The 22552-nt window shown below is 40.8% G+C and overlaps 1 protein-coding gene and 1 long non-coding RNA gene across 2 annotated transcripts; one reads left to right on the top strand and one right to left on the bottom strand.

Annotated features, from left to right (window-relative positions):
- Positions 1-7305: 7305 nt before the first annotated feature.
- LOC134449617 (uncharacterized) lies at positions 7306-11866 on the top strand. The gene is made up of 4 exons (XR_010034974.1): positions 7306-7740; positions 9548-9603; positions 10503-10662; positions 10756-11866. It is a non-coding gene; the product is annotated as an uncharacterized LOC134449617 (long non-coding RNA).
- Positions 11867-13747: 1881 nt separating this feature from the next.
- On the bottom strand, positions 13748-18513 carry LOC134449616 (trypsin-2). Its single transcript, XM_063199644.1, has 6 exons — positions 18362-18513; positions 17413-17560; positions 16973-17223; positions 16320-16456; positions 14164-14265; positions 13748-14014 (listed from the first exon to the last, which is right to left on the bottom strand). The coding sequence occupies exons 1-6, from the start codon at positions 18399-18401 to the stop codon at positions 13967-13969; spliced, it is 726 nt and encodes a 241-aa protein (XP_063055714.1). The 5' UTR covers positions 18402-18513; the 3' UTR covers positions 13748-13966.
- Between the last annotated feature and the right edge of the window lie 4039 nt (positions 18514-22552).

The raw sequence follows: 22552 nt of genomic DNA, 5'->3' as shown, positions 1-22552 counted from the left end.
TTGTAATGAGATGTAGAATCTCTACATTTACCATAATTTAGAATGCCCACTTTAAATGTGCATTAATGTTATAATTAATAATTTGTTATTGAAAAGATTGCAATATGGGGTTTTATGGACTTTGAATAAATTTTGAGCAACTTGTTGGTAAATACACCGCATTCCACATTATTATGCAAATGACATCCCATTCATTTCAATGGGGTTTTATGTCTGGTGAGTTAGAATGTCATCACCTCCAAAGCACCTAAACGTGGAATGGAAATCTAAGGGTATACTGAAGAGTTAAGTGTGGGTCACCAGACCAAACAAACAAAAACAGCTGAGAGCAAAGCATCAAGGATATCTGGGCTTCCATAACTCCCATGCAATGCCCTGCCATTGACTTCAATGTTAAACGCAGCATTCCAGTTACTAAGACAAAGAGCTTATCACCAAACATTGAAATTTAATTTAGAAGGTACCAAATCCAACTGTTTTGATGTAAATGGGAAAAAAAAGAAATAAATTTGGATTACAACACTACAAAACTATTTTGCGTAATAATGTGGAACAGAGCATTCTAAAGGGACACTGTGCAGGAAATGGTCAAAAAAGGTACTGCAACTATGCTGCTCATTGAAACTGGGCTGCATATTGCCAAATTTGATCTTTACATGAAAGTTTACTAAGTAACAAACAAATATTTTCTAGTACGGTCCAAGTAGAGTCATTTTTGCTGTTAAAAATGACTACTTTTGGAAATTCAAAATGGCGGACCATGGAGAAGACCCCCCTTTTCATGTATGAAAAGTGCAATTTTTCCAGTCATGATGAATACTTAGAATTTGATGGTGGTGGTAAGTATTCATGAAAAAGGTAACATTAGTGAATGGTCAGCATGAATTCTGGAAATAAACAACTAAAAATCTCACACAGTGTCCCTTTAAGGTTTTTTTTATTATTTAAAAAAATACCGTTCATTGGAAGGTTCATTCAAAAACTTTTTCATTGTACTCTAATGGCTGATGACTTGAAAATTATGACGACTGTCATTTGTATGATTATTTGGGGAAACAGCGAAAAATGTAATTTGCGTAATAATGTGGAATGCGATGTATTAAGTATAGAATTTTGAATTTTGCTTTAGTCTGCAGTCTGATGATCAGTCTGTCTATCTGTCTGCCTGTCTGTCTTTCTCTCTGTCTCTGTCTCTATCTCTCTCTCTCTCTCTCTCTCTCTCTCTCTCTCTCTCTCTCTCTCTCTCTCTCTCTCTCTCTCACACGCACGCACGCACGCACGCACGCACGCACGCACGCACGCACGCACGCACGCACGCACGCACGCACACACACACACACACACACACACACACACACACACACACACACACACACACACACACTCCTGGCATATGTGGTTGTCAAGGCCTGGGCCTCAACTACAGCACATCTGCCCTCCTCAACAACAGAAAAACAGGGTGACTTAAAAATAGTGATACCTATAGCATGCCTCCAACCAAACGGTCATGTTTTAATAGAAATTGTGTTCTGACAAAGCATGCAAAACACAGGATAACTCAATATGTATGTTCAGTAGGTAGCATCATGCTATAGGAATGATATAGGGCAGTCATTTGTAAGCAGTTAGGGCGTCAGACTTGTAGCCCAAAGGTTGTCGGTGTCATTAACCTTGTGTCATTAACCTTGTGTCATTAACTCCCCCAGTGCTCTCCTCCATCCTCCTCCATGCCTAAGGTATCCTGAGCATGGTACTGTCCTGCCGCACTGCTCCCTTTCGGGCCCCATTGTGGGGTGCCCCCTTGCACGGGTGAGGCATAAATGCAATGTCGTTGTGTGCAGTGTGCACTTGTGTGCTGTGTCAGAATGACAATGGGAATGGGAACTTTCACTTCACATTACATTGCATTTGGCAGACGCTTTATAACCAAAGCGACTTACAGACGAGGACATAATCATAGCCAACATCATTAGCAGATACAAAGTGCAGATGCAAAGAAGTGTAAAGTAGAGTACACATAAACACACACACACATACTGTACACATCATGTCAAGAGTCTGACCTGGGGCTAGGGCAGCTCAAGCATTTCACTTCACGTCACATATGGACACGCAAGAATTTAGAGCCACTGAAGCTGCTGACCAGGGGATCCTTGACGATGTATTTTGTATTCACATTTGTTTCTTCCTTGAACATATTTCTAGTAAAAGCCTCAGTTTATTTGGAGAATGACTAGTATCCATTCCATACGGAAAAGTATATCTGTGTGAATTTTTAAAATACTTTGTAAAGAGTATGAGTGCCCTTCTCTATTCTATAATAGCCGAAATGATTTACTGGCTTTCCTGTAATACAACAAATGACAGCAAATTAAAATAAACAACTATAAAATATTTTAACCTTTTAAAGTTCAGGGTGGTCGGTACCGGGTTCAATGACTATTAACTTGAACTTGATCTTCATTCCGCAATTGTTTAAAATCCAGGTGGTGTAATAAACCCAGGAACATTATATATCATTGGAAAGCTTAGAACCTCAGGAACACACCTAGCACTACTATACAGGGATTTGAACATATTGTATGTGCATTATTATCAATTTATTACACAATGTCACCTTTCAAATTTGACCCCCTCAAGCACCCCTCGCCTGATGTCTCCCTACCTTCCTAGGATGAGTGGACATCCAAACATGAACATATCCTTATCAGCATGGTCTCAAAATGTCTGTTACAATCCAAGGTTTATGATAGTGTAGTCTTTTTTTACTTTGTTTCAACCAAAAGTTGTACAACTCCAGTCAAACAAAACCACTTTATTGTGAAAAAAAAATGATCATGTTTTTCCCCCTCAGGAATTGTGCTGTTTTTGTCCAAACTTCCAAATTTTCACATGGTCAATGATATTCCACATGATCCCCAGACTCTGCTGATTACATGGGCAGCACTGGGGTGGCTCTGTGACAATCCTACCCTGAAAGACAAGCCTTAGAAGAGAAGTAGGCAGGTCCTGTTTTACACAACTTGATGTTGGCACATTTGCTTTGAATTCAGCTCCCACAAAGAAGGAGCTAGAAACTCAATTCAAAGACTGAATGATAGCCCAGAGTCCACATTTTCAAATGAGTCATATAGCTCTTCTGTATTACACCCAGGGACAAAGGAATCTCAAATGTGCTCAACAATACCCCTTTCTTACTATGTTTTTACTGTACATAGTGTACAGTACCGTACAGTACTGTACAGCAACATCTCTGTAATACTACCCAAAAGGCATATCCAACCATGGCTGATGACTGTATAACACCTCCAGGAGTATGCTTTCATATGTGACTATGATAAGGCTTCTAGCTCAAAAGGTTCTTGTACAGTAAGACCTTATATGGGGGGTGCATTTTGACTAACTAAAAAAAAATACAAAAAGACACTTGGTAAAACGCATGTGTATATCCACACATAATTGTCTTGGTAAAGGTCATATATTGATGTAGCAAGTTCTCCTTTGACAAACAGCTTCAGTAGACCTGTGATGAAGTCTTAAATATGTTTCCAATGCCAAATGTATCAGCTATACTGCTGAAATGTAGTAATTTCTAGGGGGTCTTCATGAACGCATTTCAGAAAAAATATGTTCTAACCCCTGTAAGTCCTTGGCAGTACATCACAAAATCTTCCTGTCACTTCCTGAAGATTCTACAGAGTCTCTACTTTCAAATGGTACCAGCCACTTCATGATGGGTCAAAGTATGCAGACACAGGAAGCATCTACGTAGACGTTGTGCAAAACCTTAAAGACACTCAAAAATAGCCCCGAAGCTTAAAGGGACAGTTTGGTCAATTTCAACATGCAGTTGTAATGCTCACACTACCCTGGACTTGTCAGTGCCTGAGATTTTCTTTTCTTCTTCTTCAGCCGTTTCCGAGATCCTGGTCATTGTAATGGGGGCAGCTCTTTGTTTACATTTCAAAAAAACATTTTTATTTATTCCCAAAAACATCCAAAAGGTTATAAAACATCAGCAGACAACTAGCAAACAGCAGTACCTTTTGGGAAAATATTTGGAGTTGGCCTATGTTTCATTTTTTAAAAATGTAAACAAACGCTGCCCCCATTAGAATTGCTCATATCTCGGAAAGGGCTGTGCCGAAAAATGTGGCATCACCAGGTACTGACAAGTCAAGGGTAGCGTGAGCAATACAACTGTATGTTGAAATTGACCAAACTGTCCCTTTAAGAGGCTAAAGAATCACCTATGTCCATAGATAGTTGAATAAATTAACATTTTCGTGGCCATTCTAGTGACCATAGGACAAGTAAAACATGCTTATTAAAACTTGAATACAGCACCTATGGTTTGAAAAGACTCTAGCATACACAAGAGGTCAGTGCTGGACGGGCATTTCCAGGTGGGCCCCGCACCCTCGTGGGGCCCTATTTCCAGAATTTTGTTTTTGTTGTAAACATTTCTGAAAATAGGGGCCCACAAGGGCGTGGGCCCTACCGGTGAGTCAGTTTTGCGCCGCTAATTATGAAGGGCTTCTTTAAGCAAAAAATGCCCGGGCCCTATCCACCAGCCCAGCTCTGCAAGAGGTGTCAGACTGTAATGATGACATGGCAGGCTAGTTATATGCATGCATGCACTCATGCAGTTCCATCATGACATAGCCAGCAAGAAAACAGATTGTAGGCCTACTTAACCTCAACGAGTTCTCTCTTTCTAGCTGCATATGTAGTTTATGGTATTGCTAATAGAAAATGTTTTTAAGCAGTTAAGCAGTGAGGGAACATGGAGTATTACGGTGGATACACACCAAGATATGCGCGTTCACTTAACGTCTCCGGGAGCATCGCGAGTCCGAGAGGTTCGCGGGCTGCCTTGCAACGTCCACGTTCTATCCGCCAGCAGCAGCCATTCATGTTTGATGGAGCCGCACATTGAACGCGGACGTCCGTGCAGGAAAATAGACTCGAGTTCTATTTTCAAGGAGCAATGTGGACATGTCCGGGCGGGACGGACATGCGCCATGCTTACACCGCGCTCCTGTGTGCAAGGCATGATCTGTTTTCATGTATTCTAACCGTTTCGGACTGATAACGGACAGGTGAAGTGGACGTTAAGTGGACGTCCGCGCCGTTGGTGTGTGTGCACCGTTACATTATGTAACAGGTGGAAGTGTTCTCCCAATTTCCTGGTTTCATCTCCGATTTGTGGAGCGTACTTTTACTCTGTAATAAATGGACAGGCATGGGTAGTTTATGCGTTTCCCCAATCTTTCCGGTGTGCCTGGGTGTGCTGTGGCGCAGGGTAGGTCTACGAGTTGGCCAGCTGCGTGTGGATGTCTGTGTTGATTGGGTGAGTTGCTGTGTCTTGTGTAGTATATGTTGCCTAAGTTATTTGTTGGTCATGCATATTGGGGCTATAGTTGCGCTTTCCTGTCTGCAGTCGAGTGCTCCCAGTGGACGAGTGGACGTCCGACGAGTGCGAGTGGGTGGCTTCGGAAACCACTGTGAACTGTGGCCCTTTCTCCGTAGGTGCGCCTGATGTGAAGTTTGGTCTGTTTGTGTGTAGCTGATGATGTGTTATTGTTAGTAGCCTAATCTTGCGGTGCATGTTCTGACTCGCAGGTGATGTGACTGCTGGGCCAGTCGTGCGCCACGTTCTACAGGCTGCTGTTTTTGTCTTTGTGTCTTGACCTGTCAATCAAGTCTGCGGCGCATGAGCGTCGGGAGTTGCGCTTGTTACTGCATGGAGTCAATGGAGTGACTTCACGTTGGGTCTACTTTCCCCGCACCCCTCCAATCAAGCCAATCAGTATTGTGCACGTTGCAGGACTAAAACTTTTTGTTTCTGTGTTATATGTGTGTACCTTAAGCACACACTTTATACTGCATGCTTCGCTCTTCGTGTGCGCATTAACTTCAATTTGCATGCCTGGCTTTTCTTTTGCTCAAGTGTGTGAAGTGTCTTCAATACGGTCTATCTCCTGTTGACCACTTGTGTGAAACCCGTTGTTTGCAGTGTATGACTTGCATGGTTTGTTTTATTATTTTCTTTCTTTGTTTTGTCCTAAGACTGTGACTGCATCACTGCAGGTGTATGGAGAACGAGGAACTGGACCAGATTGTGAGATCTGAGTCTAAGATGTTGTTTTGACCATGCATTTATAAATATTTGTACAGAAAATAAATTCTATGTATGAGACTCACGTCTTTGTCTGATATGCAATGTGCGAACTTGTGTGTCCTTAATTAATGGTTTACCTAAGGGTCTCATCTCTCTCTATGGCTGACCCTCCGTAGTGGCGTAGTCGAGCTTTGGGTTACCGTAAACAGTATAATAATATCCACTCTGCTACAAGTAGATATTTCATCCAGGCCAGAAGAATGAGCTTCTTTTTAGGCATTATATACAGTGAGTCCAATATGTATTTGATCCCTTGCTGATTTTGCTGGTTTGCCCACTAATAAAGACATGATCAGTCTATAAATGTAATGATAATATGTATTCAAACATGGAGAGACAGAATATCAGAAAGAAATTCCAGAAAATAACTTAAAATAATATATTTTAGTTGATTTGTATTTAATTTAGGCAAATAAGTATTTGACCCCTCTAGCTAAAGAACATAAAGTGCTTTGTGGCAAAGCCCTAGTTGTCTTGCACTGAGGTCAGACGCTTCTTTTAGTTGATGACAATGTTTGTGCATATAGTAGAAAAGATTTTTTCCCATTTTTCTTTGCAGATTATCTCTAAAAAACATTAATAGTTTGTGGCTGTAGCTTGGCAGCTGTGAGGTTCAATTCCCTCCATAGAATTATTATTATTAATATTTGGAGACTGTCTAGGCCACTTCACGACTTAAATATGCTTCTTCTTGAGCCACTCCTTCGTTGCTTTGACTGTATGTTGTGTATTATTGTCATGTTGGGTGATCCTAAAATGGCCCACCTTCAGTGTAGTGGTGGAGGGAAGGACGTTTGCACTCAGGATTGCACATTACATGTCACCCTCCATCCATTCGTTGACGATGTGAAGTTGTCCTGTGCCTTGACCAGACAAACACCCTCAAACCATAATGATACAACTTTCATGCATGATGGTGTGGATGTTGTTCTTGGGATCATAGACAACAGTTATCTTTCTCAAAACACATTGAATTGTGTTAATGCCAAACATCTCGATTTTGGTTTCATCTGACTACAGCACCTCCTTATCATATCCTAAACCAGTCTGATGTTCGTTGTCAAACCTCAGGTGGGACTGCACAGGTTCCTTCTGAAGTAGAGGTACACTGATAAAAAGGATTTTGAGGGGCAGTACATTTCACTGACAAAAAATGGATATTTTTTACCCCAACAAATTAGGTTGCTGAGGTTACTCTGATGCAAGGGGTATAATATACTCACTCTACCTATAAATAAGGAGTAGGACTTAGTACTGGTGAGAAATGACTAAACTATACCTAATTTGCATTCATACGCTATAACTAATACTAATGGCTAGTGTCGAAACTACCTATAAATGACTAAACTTTACCCAATTTACATTCCAACACTGTAACTAATACTATTGGCTAGTATGATCCAAACCGTCTCTGTCAAAACTACCTATTGAAATTGGTTAAGGCCCGCAATGCGCATTGCTTTCTGGGACTTCATTGGAAGAAGAATCAACCGACGACTGTGGCGAGTCTCGCAGCGGATGAAGTTAACTTCCAATGGACGGGACAAATTCAGAAGGTAAGCTGGCCAGTCGTGCATTAAACATGGGATACAAAACATGAACAATGATCAAAGGAAACTAAATCACGCTAGAGTTGTAGTTGGCTCGTAACTGTCTGACTGTGACTCAGGCAGCTGCTATCAGCAACGCACTGGGCAGGCAGACAGGTCAATGGACCTGTAAGCTGCCGTTCAAACTTCGTTTGGAGAAGGCAACAAGTATGCCCTGTGTTAAAGATGAACGGATAGCACTACCAATTTCAAAATGTTGTAGAATGAAACCCACTTCAGCCAAGTTTTTTTTCCATTCTCAAATGTTGCCTTGTTGGCTAGTTTTGGCGCGCAGACTGGGACTGGCTGCTGGTGGGGACCTGACCTCGTGTGTCGTTCTACAAATATTTGTTGCCGAATGTTCCATCCACTGTTTGCGCTGCCACTTGATGCTCTGCATCACGCGAAAGCACGGAGGAGAAAATTCTACAAGATAGCCTCCTTTTTTGCTTTCACACAAGGCTGTAGTGTGATAATCTTACAAATTACATGCACCTAAAGGACTGTGCTCGTAGACAGACTACGAACGGCACATTACTTCACTATTTCATTCTCCACAATAAATCCATTCAACATGGAACGGCTACGTTTGTAGCTGGTCACTGAATCCTTCGTAAGTCTTTCAGCAGTTCCCGTCGCGAATCGTCCTCTTTGAATGTTGTTTTAAAAATGTGTAAATTCCTATGGTCACCAAGTTTTCAAATCAATGAAATGCGCGACAAAATGCTTCATATCAACTGACAAAGCAGTGTGCGTAAACAGTCATCATTCTGGGATGCCTCCGTGCCGAGTCAACTAAAGACTTTTTTGTATTATTAATCATAATCGTAGACATTCTTAGTTTGAATGACAGTTTGAAGATGGGGAGCGAGACAGACGGTGTGTGTGCATGCCGGGTGCCTGCCTGTGTTACTGGGAGGGAGAGGGGGAGCGAGAGGAATCGATCAAATAACTTTTTAAACAACGCTATCCTAGACATGCTAAATCCTGCTGAGAATAAACGCTAACAAAGGATCAATCCGTTAACATTGCGAGGAGACATTGATTAGTTTGTTGTAAATGTATATAGTCCTATGTAGACCAACACGCCCTTATGTTACGCTGAGTAGTGGTGAGAGGAGGTTTCTGGCGAGGGACCTCCCAATGTGATCATCCACGGTCATAACATCACCTAACATGAAGTCAGTTATTTTTTGTTGGACGTTGCAAACTCAATCTCAGGGTTAGTTTTGACAACGATAGTTTGATAGTTGCTTTCATAGTCGAAGGACTCGCTATGAACAGACACGCGCAGGTTCCATAAGCACAGCCCTTCTCTCTCTCTCTCTCTCTCTCTCTCTCTCTCTGTCTCTCTCTCTCTCTCTCTCGCTGGTCTCCGCAGTTCGCACACACTTCAGTTGTACCGAAATGATGACGTTTGACATTAGGAAGGGCAGTCCAACGAAAAGAGACCGGTAGCCTATATTTTCACAACTAGTATAAAAAGTGAAACAAATGCTTCTAAACGGATAGCAATTGCAAGGAGTAGAAATGTTTACATAATAATCGAGTGTAAAAGTACAACTTCTTAAACTTTATCCATGTCAAATTATTCACAATGTTTTGTGCATAATGAAGGTGTTCTGCTTCTGCCTACTGCAGGAGTTGAGAAAAGGCGGTAACTGCTTACCTCTCATGTAAGCTACAGCCTATGTGGTGTGTGGCAAGTCATATTAATGACCAAGAATGACTAACTTGTAACTTAATTGTTATGTGCTTTTAATATGTGTTTCAGGCAGTGGTGTTGCATCTTTTATATGCATGGTTGTCCTGAAGTCATTCTGGAACAGGGTAAGTCGCCGACTGAAGAAAAATAAACAGACTTAAAGGCCATAACACTGCCATGTTATTTGTTTATGAATAGCCATTTTCACTCACTCAGGCTTGCTGTCCTTGTTGCACTGTGCACTGTGTAGGATGGTGGCAGAGTAGATTTTGCAACTAAATAATAAACTCATAATTACAGTTAGTACTATTATAACTAATATTGCAATTTGTGCAGTCATAGAGAATATTTTGAATTTGATGGTGGTGGTAAGAATCAGTGAAAAAGATTTATGACTGGGCTGCATGAATTATGGAACGAGACTGCCAAATACATTTCACAGTGCACCTTTGAGGTCAATAGATCCCTTTACTGTTTGCGTACAGGTGTGACATAATCAAGCTGCGCTCCCATTGTTGGAGCACAATGGACCATGTATGCACATTTGTAAAGAAACTAGCCAGGTGTTATTTCTGAAATAAGCAAATGGATGGTCACGATAACTTCAGATATGAAGTGGAACCGCTCATTCCTTATGGTGGCCTCAGTCCGGTCGTTCTTAAATTTCTTGAAACAAACTCCTATGTTCTGAAACAGCCTATTCCAGTAGAATAGCGTAACAAGTGTTCTTTTTAGGGTCTCTATTTAAAAAAAGGATGGCAGGTCTTCTCTCTTTAGGGTCTGCACTGTCTCTGTGTGTGTTTGAACAACAATGCGTGAGCAGTCTGATGACTTAACTTCTATGTGAAGCTGTCAAGAGCTGTGTAGAGGGCAAATACACTGTGGATTGGTCACAACTGTTACTAATAACTCAACCCCTTTACTTTTTCAGCTCTAGACAGATGACCAAAACAGACCATAGAATGTACCTTTTAAAGAAAAAAGTTTAACCAATGAGTATTCTTAATAGTGTATCTTGTCCCAGGGTTGTGTTCAGGTGCGTGACAACTGACAACATTGAGAAGACCCAGGAGCGGGAGAAGGGCAGCCTGATGAAAGAAGACGACAGTGTTCTGTGGCCACACCTGAGATGATGGTCCTGAAGAGGAACGAGAGGAGATACTGGGCATATAAATACAGGCACTGTACGTTGTTTTTCTGTCCATTATCTTTTTACTCTTTTTGGCATACTGTATTTCACTCGCATATGTAGTAATCAGTACGTGTTATTGTTAAAGGGGCATCACAGTGGAGGACAATCATGAAAAGGTTGAAGACTTCACTGTGCCCATCCCTGAAGTCCCTCCACTCGGTGCAGCAGCTCTTTCCACCATACTGCCATGCTCTGGGTTGTCCCTGCCACCATCCACCTTTTGGGTCATCCGTGCCGCCAGCCATCACCGTGCCTGCAGCGCCTGGGTCATCCGTGCCACTCCCCACCATGCTGCCAGCCATCACTGTGCCTGCAGCACCTGGGTCATCCCTGCCACCATCCACCGTGCCTTCAACGTCCACAGCACCTCCGGTCTCTGTGAGCCAGTTTGCAGCTCTACTGACCTCTCCAGTATACAGTATGCTGTAATTGCTAATGGTTTCTCTGAGTGGCCTGACCGGTTAATTGTCCCGTATCCCAACTATTTACCACTAAACAAGTGATTTTGTAATAAGTAGGAGATCTTTGCAATGTTATCAGTATGGTTGGACTCTGATGTTTCACTGCTGTATGTCTTCCTCAAAGAGTAAACCGAATTCTGAGTATTCTTGGATTTAGTCTTTGAAAAGTAGAGCAGCCCGTTTGTTTGAAACTGTTGTCCTGGACACCAAATAGACTGGAACTGATATCCTTTTTTAAAAGAAACTGGTATCCTTTTTATGTGTGCAGTTTAATGGTAGAACAGTATACACTGATGTGCCTTTATCAGTAACAAAGTGAAAACGGAACAAAATTTGACTATTTCTGTCAAAAACTGCTACAAATTCTACATATTGTTTATATAAACCTAGTTCTGGAGGAAGTCTGAGAGTTATTGACAGTTGCCATGTCAAGCTTCCGCCTTCGCGTAAATTTAAATCCCACCTTCCCTCCTTCCCCTGTCATGCGCAAAGGCTATCCTAATTGTCCCAGTACCTCCCCCTACTCCCTCATCTCACTGGATCACCCAGCTACATGTCCCCTACACTTATGGTGTGGAAGCGGATCTCGTGCCGCATGATCTCCGCAGGGTCCCAGGACAGAGGCCAGCTAACATCGAATTATGCCTATTGACCATGGTTACCATACTCCAGGGCAAACTCGTGAATTAAATGGTCCTGTTGTTAATGTTTGTTTACTTTTTGTGAGATAAACTGAAACATTGAGTATCTGCAAATTTTTCACATTTTCCTGTTGGTGATATCCCTTTAAATAAAACATCTTGGTTGATATGCACAGGTTTGTTGTAATTGTAATTTCCCTGGTGGACGTTTGCACAACACAGTAGAGGCAGAAAACACTGATTGTTAAAAAGTAACTTTTTAGTTTTTCTCAAAGTTTATTTTAATTTTAAATGATATACTTTTTATTTTTACCTAAGTAGATTCTTTCAATTGTACATTTACTTGTGATTGAGTACAATTTCAACAGAGTAATTATTCTGATTACTTTATTGTTGTGTTTTTCTTATTCCTATTAACCAGAGGTGAAAAGAGTACTAAAATATTTTACTCAGAGTAAAATATTTTAGTACTCTTTTCACCTCTGGTTAATAGGAATAAGAATAACACAGCAATAAAGAAATCAGAATAATTAGCAGTTGATAAATAAGCAGTAATACTAAAAGGCTCCATGAAATGAGTAAACATTAACCCTTTTTTATCAGTAATATGTGTTAATAAAAAGCTACATGAAATGAGTAAATTTTAACCAATTTTTAACAGTAACAAGTGGTAATAAAAAGCTACCTGAAATGAGTAAACGTTAACCTATTTTTATCAGTAATAGGTGTTAATAAAAAGCTACATGAAATGAGTAAATTTTAACCAATTTTTAACAGTAACAAGTGGTGATAAAAAGCTACCTGAAATGAGTAAATGTTACCCCATTTTTACCAGTATTTTTTACTTTGATGTGGTCAGTATAACAGAACTTCTGGAATTGGTTAATCTTAACTGAATATGTAGGGGTACGTAATACTCTATTTAGGACTGTGGAAATCCTTACACCAATTAAATTGAGTAAATCCTATAGATCTCTTTTTACAGTGTACCATGTGTGTACTACAGGATTTTAAACTTCTGTGCCATGAAGTGCTAACAGCTAACAGTAGTTTTCTGAGTGATTTTGGTCCCAGTAGCTTTGATATCATTGCCTAGTTAATCCCATACAGGTCTAGGGTGCTTTCTTTCTGTTCTCATGATTATCAAATCCCTACAAAAGGTAAAATCTTGTATAGAACCCCAGACAGACTGATGGATAGTCATTTTGTATTCCTAATATTTCTGTATTAAACAGTTGGGTCATTAATATCCAGTCTCTTTCTTGTGGCTTAGTAGCCCATTTAATCTTTGTTAAGGTCTAAATTTGACCGCTCTTTGGTCTTTCCCATGCTGGTGAGGTTGGAGTGTGACTGATTCACTCATACTATGGACAGATTCTGCTTATTCAATATGTCTTTTATGCATGTTAGTATGTACAGGTGTCTTTAATTCAGATGACAAGTTGATCAGAAGTGCCCATCTGGTCTGTGGGCCCGGAACTGTTATCAGTTGTCAAGGGATCAAATACTTATTTTGCTTGATGAAATAGAGATAAATTAATATATATCTTCTTAATATATATCTCTTCAGTTAATTTCTGGATTTTCTTTTCTTTTTTCTGTCTCTCCATATTAGAATACATATTATCATAACATTTATTGACTGATCATGTCTTTGTTAGTAGGCAAACCAAGAAAATCAGCAAGGGATCAAATACTTATTTGACTCACTGTAGCTGCCATGAATGAAGTACAGTGTGAGTCATTTTTTTAACAGTAGGCCTACAGTGATCTACACTGTGGACAGTTGTAGTACAATAGATGTGCAGTGGTGTTTTTTGTCATTTAGCAACTAAGATATGAATGTCAAAGCTGAATAAATTATAGGCTACGTATTAATTGTTTTAAGCATGTCACCCTAACAACCACGTCCAAAGTCATGTGTCATCAAGAAATAATTCCAAAAAGACATTGTTTGGTCAATGAAGGTATTTTATTGCGCAAACACTGGCGTTTATGTTTAATGGATAATGGCTGGATTTAAAGTATTCAAAAGAAGTGAGGTAGACTGATGTTGGATTCAAATATGAGGACCTTGACTGCACAAAAAACTACCAACATTTCACAAGTTCGTCATACTGCAGTAAGATGTTGGTAAACTGCACAAAGACATTAGATCCTGTCTATGACTGTGATGGTATCCAGATCAGCGAGCTTAATAGCTGGCCATGGTCCTCTCGATCCAGTCGTTGAACAGGCAGACCTGGAGAACAGAAATTGGTTTATTATTACACAGTTGGTCAATAGTATAAACATTTTTATTTAAAATGCTTTAAACAGATAACTATTTATCTCTTAGCATAGTTTGTTAAAAATTAACTGTTGTGCTTGCAGGCTATGTGAATGTCTTACCTTGGCGTAGACTCCAGGGTGGCCGGCCTCAGCACAGCCGTATCCCCAGGACACAACACCCTGCAGCTCACCGTTGCAGACCACGGGGCCACCAGAGTCACCCTGAGAGACAGAGAGAGAGCGAGAGAGAGAGAGAGAGAGCGAGAGAGCGAGCGAGCGAGCGACAGAGAGATTTAGCCAACCGGAATCCCTAGCGTATTCATATGTCTTAGAGTCATTTCCCAATCCAGTGAGTGAGTACTAGTAGACAATAAAAAGCAGTGACTTTTAGTCATGATCAATATAGGCTGCTTAAGACCATCTCATCACACTGATTTTAGGCGAGTACATCTATGCAAAAAAAAGACCTAACCCCAAAAAAATTGATACAAAAGGTTTTTCAACTGATTTTGTTACCTCTAAGTGTCCTTAATAACATACTAAAAATCTAGGAAAATCTGACTTCAGGAAAGGTGTCATTTTCAAGATCAAAGTTTTTTAAAATAAAGGTTACTACATGATAATTACATTGGCATGAACTAACATATTTTCAGGATCTGTTTGTTTGGAGTGCTGTTTGGGTGGATAAAGACACTACTGCTATGATAATATCAGTCAGGGCACATCATCAGTGATGAATCATGGTGTCACTAGGTATTTTGGGTCTTTCAGCAGCTGAACTGAATAGACAGGAGCCACTACATGTGTAAGTAGAGGGCAAGGTGAAACGGTTGGTACTGGAGACAGACAGTGTCCTGAAAGGACATAGGGCTTTAGCATAGCTTTCGGGTAAGCCAGAGTAGGGCCTGTTGTAGCTTCATAGGCAAGGGTCAGGGCCTTGTATTCAATTAGGGCATGAAAAAGAGGACATGACTGGGAAACTGAGGCTATGTGGTCAGAGAATGATAGATGGTCATCATCAATGACACCTAGATTTCTTGTGGCCTTATTTGAGGCAACAGTAGCAGAATCCATATTGAGCTCGAAATCATGGCAACCTAAATCTTTGGCTGGGATCACCAGCAGTGCATTTGGGCGAGGCTCAACTGAAGGTTGCATTCCTTCATACTTGTGGATAGTTCAGAGAGGCAAGCGGAAATGTGTGTGACCGTGGAGTCATCTGGCACAAAGTAACTGTGCTTCATTGGTGTAACAGTAGTATGAGAAGCTGTGAGAACAGATAACATGACCCAGTGATGTGGTGTACATGGCAAATAGGAGTCCCAGCACCAGCCCTTAGGACACCTCTGTGGAGAGGTTATGATTTGAGGACAGCTGACCTTGCCCTTGATACATGCTAAGAATGATACCACCAGACTCAAAGAATGTCTGGAAAAACTTGAGACACATAAAACTGAATTATTTATCTAAGAGAGATGTTAAATAATCATCTTTTGAAAAAAAAAATGCTAGCTGGTGTGTATGCACAAAGATTTTTAGATTTACTACAAAACAAAAAGATATGTCCATAATCTCTTCTGAAGATATCTTCTGGCTTGCTAGAAACAAAATAAAAGAGTAATTTTGAGCTTGGCTTTTTCAGATTTTGAGGTTTTGCATTTTGAAATTTAATGCATATTTAATTACATATAGTCCAATTACCATATTAAAACATAACATTTCAGAAAACTTGCAATACATTTTTTTCTCACAAATATGTGAGTAATCACTGGATTAAGTTTCATGGTGATATCGGCAAGCTAAATATTTTGGCCTATTCACCTGGAGTGTCTCTTGACCCATATAATAAGCCTATGGCAGCCATGTTGAAAAAATTCATTTCCCAAAGTCAGATTTTACTAGATTTTTAGTATGTCATTTAGCAGGTCCAATAGTAATAGAATCCATAGAAAAACCTTTTGTATCAATTTTTTTGGGGTTAAACCCTAAATGTACTCGCCTATTTAGGCTACAGCCCATTAGAAGCTGCACAAATACATGTAAATAACACTGCATGATGGATAGTTTGGGTTTTGGGTTAGGTTAATCCCGGCCTTACCGCAGAGCCTAGGTTATAACCTTACTGTCACCAAAATTGTGATGGCTATGTCTTATCTGTTACCTACGGCTCTTGGTACTGTCATAGCAATGTTGTGATGACGTAATTGAGTATTTTCAGCAAGTAGTGAATAGGCCCGCCGGCGACCCAATCTGCAGTAAGAGGCTACGAATTGTACCTGGCAAGAGTCCTTGCCACCCTCCAGGTATCCAGCGCAGAACATGGCGTCGGTGATCTGGCCGGGGTAGGAGTTGTCACAGTCGCGCTCAGACAGGATGGGGATCTGCAGGCACTGAAGCTTGTTCTTGTCAGCAGCTGGCAAGGAGAAATAAAAGCATTAGTGACAGAACGTGAATTCAAATGACTGTAAGGGACAGATGCTGAGCGCTCTTCTTTGTTAGACAGTATACTCCGAGGCTGGTGCTCTTGAAGTTAAACGACAAAGTCCATTCTTCAAAACGTGTTGGCCGTTGGGCCTACTCCAGGCAACTCTTGCAAGAGAGTTGGCCCAACGGCCAACACGTTTTGGTGAATTCAAATGAACTTGTATTCTGTTATAGGATCAAAGATGTGTTTTTTGGGCTGAGATGTCTGGTGGAACAGCATCTAATGCCCATAAATTAATTATTAACTGGTGGTCCATGTGCTGCAATGAATATGCTTCTTAGATGGTCCACTAAAAACAAGCAAACAAAAAATATCCATACAATAGCGGGACTGGCTGATGTTCCGCAGCCCTGATGTGTGTTACTGCTGAAACGTCACTGACCCTATACCTATTATTCTGTATTTCAGAGAAAATTCCCCTGAAGAAAAGAGATCAAGACTCACTGGAGCTCATGGTGTTGCCCCATCCGGAGACGGTGCACATGGTGCCAGCGGGAGCACAGCTGGAGGGCAGGGCCACGGGCTGCACCCACTCGTTCAGGGTGGCGGGCTTGCTCAGCTTGATCATCATGATGTCGTTGTTGATGTTGTAGGAGCTGTAGTTGGGGTGACGGATGACGCGGGCGGAGGAGATGAACTGCTCCTTACCCTCGGTCACTCTGATGTTGTGCTCGCCCATGCGGACCTCAACGCGGCTGGAGGAGAGAGGAGCAAGTCAACTTCAATGATTAGAGTACAAAAAACATCCCTTTGACAAAACAGCATGCAGATTGTGTAGGTAGTCCAGTGTATTTGAAAGACATTAGCTATTTATTTTTTATATGACGATAATATTCATTACTGCATGTGCCCAATGAGTTTGTTGATTGAGAGCAGGTACTTACGACTTGTAGCAGTGAGCAGCAGACACAACCCAGTTCTCGTTGATCAGGGAACCACCGCAGAAGTGGTAGCCAGAGTTCAGAGAGACCTGATGGGGCTGAGAGTAGGGCTTGCACTCATAGCCTCCGACGATCTTATCGTCTTCTGCGACTGCACACAGCACCACAACATCATGTTACAACTAGTGGAGAGCTAAGGCTATTGTAGCCTTGTTCTCACCGACGGTGTTTGTGTGTACACAAACTACCTTCTGGTAGCACTGCCGTTAACACGCTCTTCTCAAGTCAGAAAATAAATGGTGCATTTATTGCAACTCATCACCAACAAATTCCTCCAAAAACATTTTCTGTTCAGCTCTAAAGAGTCAATATAGTCTATAATATGTCCTGTGACTCAATGCGAGCTGCAGTTGATATTTAAGCAATAAATGCTCAGTTTATTTTCTGCTCGAGAGGGGCATGTTAATGACAGCGCTACCAGACGGTAGTGTGTGTAGCTCCACTCCACCAGGGAAGCTACACACACGCACCATCGGTGAGAACCAGGCTAGACCATCAGCAGGCTAAGGCTATTGCTCAATTGAAACTCACTGTAGGCAAAAAGCATCTACCTACATAGTGTATTTTATAATAATATATTGTTATAATTATTATAATAATATAAAAAAATCTGAACATCGACAACTTTTAACTGTCTGTACATTTTAAGTAGCCTACTTGTTTAACCCCTTAGCGCAGAGCCTATATTATAATCTTACTCTCACCAAAATTGTAAGGGCTTTGTCTTAATCTGTTACTTAACGCTCTCGGTACTGTCATAGCAATGTTGTCATGATGTAGTTGAGTATTTTCAGCAAATACTGCAAAGGCCCGCCGACGACCCCATCTGCAGTAAGAGGCTACGTACTATTGGAGAATGCAAGAGACGAAGTCAATGAGAATCTATACTCACAAGCAGCTCCGAGGAGCACAAGGAAGACCAGACACCTCATGATTGCTGATTGATCCTGTCGATGAGGGTCTCACTCGTGGCCCTGGTTTTTATACAGGACTTTCAGGACAGACCTGTTACAAAAGGGCCCCAGTTCGTCAGTAATTCACCAATCCCTGGCTATTTTTGGGCGTACTGTAAGATAAGGAGATAAAGGTGCAGCTGCCCTTTTCTCAAGTCACCATAGGCTCTGGGTTGCAATGGATGATGAACCATGTGGATGAAGTTTTTTTAAAACACACATTTTACATTCTCCTTTAATTTTCTTTAACAATTTCAATATCACATTTAAACATATTAACTCATAGCTCTGTTTGCATTTGTGATGGACTCCTTAAAGTATCTTATCTAAAGTAGCCTATATATCGGACAGCTGAGCTTTCTTTAAAAATAATAGAAAACCCCTTACTATACTTACAGCATATCATTCTTTAATTATTACTGTGCTGTTAGGCAATAGGATTCATTAAACAACAACAGTTAAGAGCAGTACTGCCGTGCAATACTAGAACGCAGTAACTCAAAATGGTCGAAAAAATTTTTATATCGGAAATCGGTTCTAAACTACCTCAATTGTCTTGTGTCCAAAAATGGTGGTCCAACACCGTCCCGTTTTGGAGAAAACTCATTTTGAAAGTGCAAAAATGACCCAAAAAAGGTTAAACAAAAACGCAGTAAATCGGCGAGTTACTGCTGCACGTTCCAATGGGACTGGTTTGGGAGTAGACAGTAATACAAGCTAAGAACGCAGTAACTCCTGCAGTAACTCCATTTTGTGGCAGTAATACCAGCCAAGAACGCAGTAAGTCGGGTTTTTGTGGCAAAATGACACATAAATGTTGTTTTTTTGGGGGGGTTTTTGTGTGCATTAAATTTTTATCCTAAAAAAGCATTACCAGGAAGTGTCACCACCAATTTACCGACAACACAGTTGTCGCGCCATATGGAAAACTTTGAAGCCTTTTTTCTCAGTTTGCCGTTTTTAGAGTTACTGCGTTCTAAGATTGTACGGCAGAGTAGTCGACAGTTGTCAAGGGTTAATACAGCCTGATCTCCAAAAATTCCGTGCTCCTGGACACGGATGTTAAGGACACGAAATCCGTGTCCATGAGCACGGATTTTGCCAAAATTCCGTGCTCCTGGACACGGAATTGTTTTCCTTGCTCCTGGACACGGAATTATTTTCCGTGATGGGCACACGGAAGTGCTTTCTATAGGCTATTACCACAGCACTGTGTAACTCTATCGTTAGAAAATACATGCCAAATGCTAATCCTAAACAAAATAATGCTATGGCAATTTAAGTTGTGCCCTGACCAAAACATTCCCTAACCTTAACCTGTCATTAAAGACATATTTTTGAGAAATACCTTTTCCAGTTAGTTGCTAGGCTATCAAAATCATATAACGAATGAAAGAAAACTAGCTGTGCCCAGACCAAAACCATCCCTAACCCTAACCTGTCAGTAGGAATTTTTTCTTTTTGAGAAAAAATATTTTAAATGAGAAAAATCCCGAGAAAACACAAGACTGTGGAATCATAGAGCTGTGGGAGTAGCCTATAGAGAGAGCACTTCTCTGTGACCATCACGGAAAACAATTCTGTGTCCAGGAGCACTGAAAACATTTCCGTGTCCAGGAGCACGGAATTTTGGCAAAATCCGTGCTCCTGGACACAGATTTTGTGCCATTAACATCCGTGTCTAGGAGCACGGAATTTTTGGAGATCATGTTGGTTAATAAAATACTTCCACTATCATTTTAAGGAAGGATAAATTAACGAGTAAAGTGCCTCTTGGCATAAAAAATGAAAAGAGGAGAGAGAGGGCTGCATTTCTATATATATGCACGTGTTTATTCGGAAATTAATTATTTTTCAGCTGAATGTAATGCCCCTTGGGCCCTTGGGAAACAGGATTGGAGGGTTGAGTTTGACCTGGCCCCTTGGCACCGGTGCCCTCCTGGGCTTGGCCTCAGTTTACCCACCCATCAGTCCACACCTTCCTTTAAGAATATTTCTTGACTTGACAGAATTTAGCATCACAGAATCTGTGAATTTGCCACAGATGTTCTGTCACAAGAGGCCATGTCAATTTATCATAATTCTGTAATGGTTACCTTTAATGAACAACTCTAGCCACATCTTTGAATCTGTAAATGATGAATGAAAATAGACCTTCATGCCAACGCAACAATTTTGATACCTCTGCAACCTTGAAAGTGTTGGCTTCCAAAGATCAATCGGTTTACATTTTATTACTATTAGTATACATTACAAAATATTTTCATAATCCATCCACCCTTTCAGCGATTATCATGTGAACAAGAATCTGTGATGGGTGGACGCACGGACACACATGGATGGACCCAGGTACGGACGTAACATACAATATGCCTCGGCACCTTTATAGGTAGGTATATAATTACCAACATCAAAAACTTCCTGATCCAATTGGCCAGATACTGTATGTCTTCGACGTGAAGAATCTTATTATTATTTGAAACTGAATGTACTCTGTGCTGTTTAATACACCCCATATTTCCTTTTGCTGAACCGGCAATGAACCTACATTGAAGCCAGTGGCTGGACTTAATCCCTTAGCGCAGGGCCTCTATTATAACTTAATTGTGACCAAAATGACAATGACCAAATCTTAATCGGATAATTAAGAATCTCTGCATTGTCATAACCAGGAGTAATGCATTAATTAAAGTTTATTAAGTCTATTCAGTTTAAAAACATGGGAGCAGAGACACTGAGAGATATTGTTTTTTTCCCAACACCAAAGAGCACCTTCAAGATTTTTTCTCAACAATTCCCTGAGCACTTCGGATTTTCTCTTCCCTTGATTAATTAAACACTTTTTTGCTGTAACACAGTAATGTACAGCATAACATGGGGGCAAAGCTGAAATATGTAGGCCTATTTACAACGATAATAACTTAACTTAAAATTAGTGGTGGGCCGTTATCGGCGTTAACGTGCTGCGATAATGTGAGACTCTTGTCGCGCGATAAAGAAAATATCGCACGTTAATCTATTCTCAAAATATGGGTTTTGGTATGCACATCACTAGCGTTCCTGACAGACGCTTTCAGACTGCGCTCCAGTGGCTTTCTCCTCTCCACCTGTTGCTTCAGCAGACCTACTAAATATGAACAGTGTTTGCATGCTGAAAACATTAATCCCTCTGCCGTGGTAGGTGTTGTTTGAGTGCTTTTTCATAAGTGGTAGACTAAAGAGATGTTATTGTTTGAGGTGAAGCATAGAGACATTATTGTGTGTGAGTAGCCTACCAGCCCGACATAGCCTACATTTCCTCTCGCATTGCATGGAACACATAAACAACTTCCAGAAATCTTGCCTGTGCCATAATTGCAAAATATTCCGTGCGATATGCATTTTGAAGATTGTCAAACTGAAACTGCCAATATCTACTCTCGCTGAATGTTTGTGTTGCATTCGCGCATTTGCGACTCAGTGAGATATTCTCATGTCAGACGGTAATAAACCTCGCGGTTGTCGCGCTTGATTTTTTTTTTGCAAACTGAATTAATTTCGAGTTGTAACTCCTCTGGCATTCTAACTCTGAGAACAACTGTCAGGTTTAGGCCAAATTGCCGTGGGCCAGTGCTGTTGGTTCTACATATCCAGTAGCCTGCCTCTGCTGAGAGCTGCTGAGTTTACTGTGCGCAGAGCTCCTCCCTCTCTTAAAGGAGCCGCTGCTCTTTTTAACAGTCAGTGGCAGATTCTCTCTCTCTCTCTCTCTCTCTCTCTCTCTCTCTCTCTCTCTCTCTCTCTCTCTCTCCATTAGAAATGCTGAATTGTTGAGGTCATTTTGTTTAAATAGCCTAAATGTTTGATAGATTTATCTGTATTTGCCTCTACAACTTAAAGCGCCGTTCATTTTGAAATCTCAGTATCTTATAACTGTAAATGCTTCCTATTGGACACACTTATGACATATTGCATTTTTTTTTTCATCACCAAGTATCAACATGACCATTTTTTGAAGATGAGATGCATTTTGGAAAAAAAGATGAGCTCTGTTCTAATGCGCCATCTGTCTTAAGAAACTCCAAGGGTTTTTTCGGCATTATTTCGCTAGCGCGCCATTTCTGAATGAGCCATTTTGATATAGATTAATCTAG

The sequence above is a fragment of the Engraulis encrasicolus genome, chromosome 5, assembly GCF_034702125.1.
Source record: "Engraulis encrasicolus isolate BLACKSEA-1 chromosome 5, IST_EnEncr_1.0, whole genome shotgun sequence".
In the NCBI taxonomy this organism is placed as follows: domain Eukaryota; kingdom Metazoa; phylum Chordata; class Actinopteri; order Clupeiformes; family Engraulidae; genus Engraulis; species Engraulis encrasicolus.
This window is presented reverse-complemented; position numbering and strand designations above follow the sequence as displayed.